Raw genomic sequence first — 8,617 nt, 5'->3', positions numbered from 1 at the left:
CTTTCCTACCGTGCCATTCACTCTCTTTTCAAACCATTTGGAACAGTTGTTCGTATCCGTCTAAGATATGATGATGACTGTAGGTCCAATCGGTGTTACGTGACCTTTACTTCTGGCAGTGCTGCCAAAGCCGCTTTTGAGGCAAGGAATTCCCTTTCTCTAGGGGAGGCCAACTGTACTGTTGAGCTGATCCTATCAAACAACGTAATGGATTGTGAAAATGACTATTTTTGCCCCAACATCTTTGATGATGCTGAAGAGCGAGTTCCTAAGGTGCGCCACGCCCCCACACCTTACTGGTTTGTGGCATATTATAGAGAAGGGAGAGGAAACTTCATCCACGCTGCTAGGTATCTAGAGAAAGAAATTGGAGTGCTTCCTGAGGGCAACCTCAAGAAGTATGGTAAAGGAGTGTTAGTTTGAGCAAAGGATCTGACACAGGCCATGATGCTTCTCCATCTACCTTGCCCTTCTGATGGCCTCTTTGAGACCATCAAACCTCATCGAACATTCAATTACAGCAAAGGGCGTGTCTATAATCAGGATTTGTATGCTTTTTCAGAAGATGACATTCTTGATTTGTGCCCTGATAATGTCCAGCGAGTATCAAAGATCAGAGGAAATAGTAACATGATCGTCTTCACCTTTTATGGTCCTTATCTCCCAGATCGTGTTAAAATTGGCCCTCTGTCCCTTCAAGTAAAACCTTTTGTTGACCGTCCCCTGCAGTGTTACTCATGTTATGAGTTTGGTCACGGGAGGAAGAACTGTACAAATCGTTCCCGGTGCGGTCATTGCTCTGCCCTGGACTCTCATCCTACTATTGAGTGTGAGTCGGATCCCTATTGTTTTTACTGCAGGGAGGCTCATTCCCTAAGTTCTCGACAATGTAGGAGGTACCGCCTTGAGTAGGATATTCTTCAGTTCGCTAACTCACAGTTCATTAGCCTGGGTAGTGCCAGACGGGAACTTCTGTTTAGACAAGAGAAGGATGGTGGGGCTAAGACATTTGCCTCCTCCCTCTGCCCTAATTCTTCCAACTCCACATCTGGTTCGGCTTCAGCACCTCACCTTCCTCAACCAACAAAAGTTTCTTCCCGCTCTCTTCCGATTGCTTCTTATATTCCTGTCCGGAATAAGTTTTCCGTTTTGTCAACCGTGTCAGATAGGCCCTCCACAGCATCCTCATCTGAAAGACCGGAAACATTAACTACAAGAGTTCATGCCGTAGAAGGCCATGCCCCCATGGATTCTCCAACAAGAACACCTAAAATATTTACATCGCATCAGAGGCACCTTGGACGTTCATGTGAAGCAGTTGACTCAACAGGCATTTGTCCTAGCCCGTCAGTTGTTTCTCCTCAATCATCAGCTGCCCCCTCTGTTGAGTCCTTAGAGTCTACAAAGACAATCACACATATATGTTCTCCGACTAAGCAATCTCCAAGTTTTTCATCTCAGTCACACCAGAAACGTCCCCGAGGGTCTACTGAGTCTCTAGACTCAACGGACGTTCCACCTAGCAAGATTCCTCTGGGATTATCAGATGGCCATCAGCAGAAGACACCCTATTCATATATGAAACGTGCCCCTAATCGAGAGAATAAATTAAACGCTGCTAGGCCTACCTTTTCTTCGGAGTCCCGTGTGTGAGTCCCGGCTGCTGCACCAGGTACTTCAGCAAGAGTGCCGGTCTCCCCTCTGGAGGCTCGTCAGAGTCCCCCCATTCCCGCAAAACTGTTGACATACCAAGTAAATTTGGTACCGGGAAGTACAATTCTTGGACTCCCCCAAAACCCCGCACTAAATAGTCAACTTCAAGTTCCTCCAGTGGAAGTTCCGTCTGTAACTTCTAAGATCCCAGTCACCAAATCTGTTGTTGACAAGTCCGTGAGGAGCCGTCGTCTGCCATTGCACACTGATACCAAACGTGCGCCTTCATCTTCCCAACCACATAAAGGAAAGGTTGGGGCTTCCGACGTTAGTAGGTAATTTTCCATTCTGACATCTTGCAGTGGAATTGTAAGGGTCTTCGCTCTAGGTCTGAGCAACTAAAAGTTTTGATACATGACTTTGATCCAGGTATCGTTTGTCTCCAGGAGACCATGTTGGGCTCTGAGGTATACAATCCTGGATTGAATTATGCCTTTCACGGGTCTCCCCCTCCGCCAGGAAATCGTGCGCATGGGGGTACAGCAATAATTGTTCACAGGTCCTTGCAGCATTCTTCTGTTCAGTTGCAGACAACTCTTCAAACCCTTGCTATTACAGTTGTATTGGAATATTCGCTCAGGGTGTGCTCCTTGTATCTTCCACCTGGTGGTGGTTTCAGTGAGCATGACATTGAAGACTTAATCCGTCAGCTTCCTGTCCCCTTTCTCCTTCTTGGAGAGTTTAACGCCCATAATCCACTATGGGGTGGTACAATTTTGGATGCTGGTGGGAGGATTATAGATGACATACTCCAATCACATAATATCTCATTTTACAATGATGGCTCTATGACTTACCACAATGTCTGTAGTGGAGCCTCCTCCGCTATTGACTTGAGCTTGTGTTCTCCCTCCATCCTAATGGATTTTCGTTGGTCAGTAAATCCCTTTCTGAATGGAAGCGACCATTACCCAATCCATCTAAAGTGTGTGAAAAATGTTCCTGCTCATTCTTCTCCTAGGTGGAGGGAGCGGGAGGCTGATTGGTTGAATTACAAAAACGGTAGGCTATACTTCTGGCAAGGCCTTTCGAGTCCTTCTGTAGTCACTTGGAAGCCTATGATTACTTTGTTGCTGTGATTATGGGCAGTGCCCATGTGGCCATCCCTATGTCGAATGGTAAACCGCGTCGACCTGCGGTCCCCTGGTGGAATAAAACCTGTGCCATACTAAGGAAAATTACGAGAAAGTGCTATCGTCGTTATAAGACCAGAGCCTCAGCTGCCACGCGCCAAATTTACCAACGTGCCATGGCAAAACAGCGTCGCTACTTTTGAAAGGCCAAGCGGGACTCCTGGATATCTTACATCAATGGCATTAATTCCAAGACTCCCTCTAAGGTTATATGGAGGAAAATTAGAAAGTTTTAAGGCAAATTTATCCCATCTCCCAACCCGACATTGAAAATAGGTGACAACCTCATCACTGATCCTGCTGAGGTTGCGGAGACCTTTTGCTGATGTCTCCAATTCCTCTCGAATATCAGGGAGTGATATTCCTGACATGCCTCCACCTTCTCCCTCTTCTTCCAATGCTGCCTATAATGCTCCGTTCACACTTCGGGAACTAGAAGACGTTCTGTCATCGACTACCTCAACATCTCCAGGTGAGGACAACATCCTCTATTCAATGCTTACAAATTTGCCTGTTATGGCTACGAAGTTCCTCCTAAAGATCATTAACAAAATTTGGGAAACGGGCATTTTTCCTGCCAGTTGGAGAGTTTCCCTCATCATTCCCATCAGCAAGCCAAACAAAAATCCCCTTTTGGCCACCACCTATAGGCCTATTGCATTGACCAGCTGTGTTTGTAAGATGATGGAAAAGCTAGTTAATGCAAGGTTAGTGTGGTACTTAGAATCCGAAAAGCTGCTTTCTCCTTACCAATTTGGGTTTCGGAAGAACCGTTCGACATTAGACCCCCTCCTGATCCTCTCAAATAAAATCCAGCAAAGCTTTGCCAGCCATTGTCAGACTATTGGGGTGTTCTTTGACCTCGAGAAGGCATATGACACAACCAGGCACACTAGTATCCTTCTTCAGCTGTCTCGATATGGCATAGAGGGAAATATGTTTCACTTTATCCGTTCCTTCTTGTCGGAACGTTACATTAAGGTTCGTGTCGGAAATGTTGTATCCAGCCCTTATAGGCAAGAGGAGGGTGTTCTTAGTGTCATCTGTTTCGCTGTGGCTATCAATGGAGTTCTCGATCAGATTTCCCGCCCTGTGTTGGGCTCCCTGTATGCTGATGATTTGGCAATTTGTGTGTCTGGCTACGACGCAGTTGAGATTAGTCATCACCTGCAGAAGTCCATATACACTATTTGTCGTTGGGCTGATGATAATGGTTTTTGCTTTTCACCTTCCAAGACCGTTGCAGTCCTCTTCACTAGAAGCACACGCCAGGAGGTTGTCCCACATTTAAAGTTAAACAACAACATCATCCCTTTTGAGAAGGAGGTTAAGTTTCTGGGTATGATCTTTGACTCACGTCTCTCCTGGTCACAGCACATTGATTATCTGAAGCTTAAAGTCAAGAAATCATTAAATATCCTTAGGGTGGTTTCTGGTTTTGATTGGGGTGCTGATAGGAACTCCCTTCTCAGGCTCTATAACTCTTTGTGCCGGTCACAGATTGACCACGCATGCCAAATTTATTCCTCGGCATGTAAGACTAAACTTCATGAGCTTGATGTGCTCCACAATACGGGACTACGACTGTGCTCGGGTGCGTACTGCACTTCCCCTGTGGAGAGTTTATATGTAGATACAGACCAGCTTCCTCTGGACTTACGCAGGCATGAGTTAGGGCTTCGCTACATTGCACGAATTAAGAGCAATCGTTACACCAATCCTTGTGTTGATGTTCTGTTGCAGTGTGACCCGTCTAAGTTCTGTGGTCCTAGAGCCTCTATACCATTCCAGATTCGCATGCTTCCTGTGGGTGACGCATCACTGAGGGAGCAAAAAATTGAACCAGTGAGCTACAGCAGTCTCCCTCCTTGGCTCATTCCAGAACCTAATGTGTGTCCCAAAACCATACGTAGAAAAATCTTTTCGGATGAAGAAACTAAATCGAAGTTTTTGCATCATGACCTTCTCCACAGAGACTCAGTAAAGTTGTATACTGATGGCTCAAAGTCATCCCTTGGTGTAGGCTGTGCTGTCGTCCATGAAGGGGGTGTACGTCTTGGACGGCTATCTAATAATGCGTCTGTTCTCACTGCTGAACTAACTGCTATTGAGAAGGCTCTTGAAGAGGCTTACTCAATGCCGGGAAAGTCATTTACAATATATTCAGACTCCTATGGAAGCTTGACCGCCATTAAGCAGTTTAACACATTCCACCCTATAATAAGGAAGATTCAGTCTTGGCTTTGGCGCCTGGCTACAAAGTATAAATTTGTTTCGTTCTGCTGGATACCGTCACATGGTAATCTCTATTGGAACGAATTTGCTGACAAAGAGGCAAAATCGGCATGTTCTCTTCCTTCTGTTGGGTATAATAAGGTTCCCTATTCTGATTTGAAGACCGTTATACGTAACTTTGTTTGGTCTGAGTGGCAGGCAAGATGGGCTTCCCCCTCCCTGGCCAATAACACGAAGTATAAAGAGATTCGGCCATCGGTTTATGCCTGGTCATCCTCTTCTCAGGCTTGTCGGGGTTTTGAGACGAGGTTGACTAGGCTGCGAATTGGCCATACACGTTTGACTCATGGGTTCCTTTTGGACCGAGGGGTCCCACCCCAGTGTGACATCTGTCAAGTCACAATAACTTGCAGGCATTTCTTATTGGACTGTCCGACCTATGCCCGCTCTCGGGCGAAATTTTTAACAAATAGGGGATCCCTATCAGTTGTTTTAGGTAATAGGGCAAATGTTTCTAGCCTTATGGCATTTTTAATGGAGACAGGGCTATACTGCAAGCTGTGATTGGTGTTGTCATAGTTATGTTTTAGGGCTTGCTGACTACATCTGTTTTCATTTTACCTACGATTTTAGTTGCATGGTTATTGTGTAGTAGTTTTCTCAATTTTTATACTCATTCTTTTAAACTATCGTCTTTCATATCTCACTCATCAAAGCGCTGAATGACCTATCAGGTCCCAGTGCTTGGCCTTTGGCCTAAACTTCATATTCCATTCCATTCCAACTCGTGTGGGGAGGCTCTCCACATGCAGCTCTTCTCAACAAAGTGGAGTCAAAGGTTTCTCGTCTCATTAAGTTTCCTCCTCTTATTGGCTCCCTTCAATCTCCCCTCTTGCTGCACTGTTGTACCTTTATCTCTTTTTATCGCAACTCTAATGGTCATATCTCTGAATTGTCTGGTTACATCTCTTCACCACTGTGGCGGGTGTGCAGCACCCGTCTTGCAACAAATTCTCATCCGGTTTCTGTCCGACTTTCTAATGCAAGAGTTAACCGTTACTCCCAGTCCTTCATGTATGTAACAAGTCAACTCTGGAACTGTCTCCTTCTGTCTTTATTTCCTACTGCCTATGATCTCCAGTCTTTCAAACGCAGTCTGTCCTGGAGTCTCGAAATGAATGAATCTTGAATTTGGGTCTGTTGTTTTGTTTGTTTCTTTGTTTTTTTAAGGGAATAATTTGCGGACTTTAAGCCTTTGGTTCCCTCTTCCTTGCATAAAAAAAAATGGAACTGAGAATCCTATTGGGTCTTGGAACTGAAAATAAACAGAAGTACTCATTTATTGACAACTCTTTTCACCTGATAATTGCTCTTGATATTTCCGCGTAATGTGTCACTCAGTGAGGAGAATATTGATTAGCGGTGCACTGAAAGCTGGACTAATGAAAGTAAAGCATTCTCCCCGTCCATGAGTGTGTTGGTAAGCCTTACATATATACGATGTAGGATAAGGTTTTGCTGGAGAGGGACCCTTTCACGAGGTGGCACCATTATAACCGAGCGGTTTCACTGCCTGTTATAAGGACTTCCCTCAATCTCTTCCCTATCCCCTGAAAGGAAGATGAAGATGAGAAGAGAAAATTAACACTCAGTCGAGCCTGAGGCCACAGCTAGAGCAATAACTGGAGACAAAGCCTTCTAATACAAAAAGTAAAATATGAGGTGAATATTTTGTAGCAGTTAAGCAGTGTGTTGGATGTCAGAGGAGTTATGGAACAGTAGCTCTCTCCTTCCCTGGTGCTGATGTTTTGATCAGTCTCGGAAAGGAAGTATCTCAAAATCAAACAGAAAAATGTAGGCAATTCTCTCATGGTTGTGCTCTCTCTCTCTCTCACTCTCTCTCTCTCTCTCTCTCTCTCTCAGATTTCCTAGTGTAAAGATGTCAAATCGAGTGTTCCCCAGCAAGCCCACCCAAGGCTCCAAGTCATACCTCAGACTCCTACACAAAGCTAAGTATCAATATTCAGTATTCTAAGTACCCTTTTTCTCTTAACATGTATCCCATAACATTGTCATAAAGACTTTGTAGTTACTTGTACAGAAGTATATTTTAGACTTGTGGTCGAGCGGCTTTTATATCTTGTAGTAGCTTCCCCACCAAATGTCATGTAGTGACAGGAGAGGTAAAGAATAGTATGGGACTATTTTTATTTGTCTTGGAAATATTAACAAGTCTCTCACACGGAACAAAGTATAAGTCCCGGGTAGCTACCTCCCTGTCTCGCTATCTGTTTCTCTCTCTCAAATTGCCAAGCCCTTCTCCCGCCACCTGTCTCCTCTGAGGCCTATCTACTTCTCTCTTGCCTCTTCTGTGGCTAATCTCTGTCTGAGCTCTCTTTCCTAAATTCTGGTGTAGCAGGGGTGTGTCACGTGTGTTCCTCGTGGGTGGACTAGGTCTTTGTTCACGAGAGGACTGCTGACAGCTAACTGCATCATCTCCTTACTGGCCGCTATCGTCAGCTTTCCTCAGTGTTAAGAGTGAGTAAGCATGTTTAGCACTGCTCGATTCTCGCAGACACAACACCTTCTCATCATCTGACTCCCTGCTTCTATCTGTCTCTCTATCTATCTATTTATCTATCTATCTAATATGATTTGCAATTATAATAATTATGTAGTCCTAACATCTGCTTTCGGGTCGCTAATAAAATGGCGTACCATCGACATTTAATAGTTATAATATATTAATACATACTACATATACATTATAATGAACTTATAAGCTAATTAAGTGAAATACATAATATTGTAAAGTAACATAATTGTATGAATATTGTATACATATAATATTCATAGTAAATAGTGATTATTCAGTAATAATACATTTTAAACAAGTTGTATACATATTTGAATAAATGCAATGGTTGTTGTATAACACTTTGTAAGACGTGCATGTACAACAGACGTACGCATATAATTGTGCAATGGTAATACTGCTAGGTTATACATTACATAGAGTTATCACTTTAGTAATGTCTAATATTTCACCTAACGTGTATGATGATACTGGTAATACAGAATTGTGCTATAATTGTATGACTTATAATATTGTACTAACATTGTGGTACTACATAATTGTAACATTTTATGAATTGTTACAAAATATTGTGGTAATGCATAATTGTGTTGGCCTTATAATTGTAGTTACATTTTGTTAATGCAACTATTACATAAGTGTCTTGGCCTCATAATTGTAGTTAAAGTTACATAAAAGTTACATCTTGTTAATGCAACTGTTACATAATTGGCAAAGTGTAACATAATGCAATCGTTTGTCGTTACATAATTGTTACATATCGTTTGTAGGTACATAATTGTAGTTAGTGTAACATAATGCAATCGTTTGTCGTTACATAATTGTTACATATCGTTTGTAAGTACATTATTGTAGTTAGTGTAACATAATGCAATCGTTTGTCGTTACATAATTGTTACATATCGTTTGTAGTTACATAATTGTAGTTAAAGTTACATAA

At 43.1% G+C, this 8,617-nt stretch overlaps 1 protein-coding gene across 1 annotated transcript in view; it reads left to right on the top strand.

Annotated features, from left to right (window-relative positions):
• Positions 1-447: 447 nt before the first annotated feature.
• Positions 448-8,617, top strand: part of LOC145400778 (uncharacterized) — a 57,257-nt gene continuing 49,087 nt past the window's right edge. The window contains exons 1-2 of the mRNA XM_080273214.1: positions 448-829; positions 3,199-5,477. Of these exons, the coding sequence (XP_080129340.1) occupies positions 448-829; positions 3,199-5,477 (2,661 nt within the window). The remainder of the gene's footprint in view (positions 830-3,198; positions 5,478-8,617) is intronic.

Source organism: Coenobita brevimanus, chromosome 53 (assembly GCF_032717465.1).
Source record: "Coenobita brevimanus isolate Jiangsu-jjx chromosome 53, ASM3271746v2, whole genome shotgun sequence".
Lineage (NCBI taxonomy): Eukaryota > Metazoa > Arthropoda > Malacostraca > Decapoda > Coenobitidae > Coenobita > Coenobita brevimanus.
This window is presented reverse-complemented; position numbering and strand designations above follow the sequence as displayed.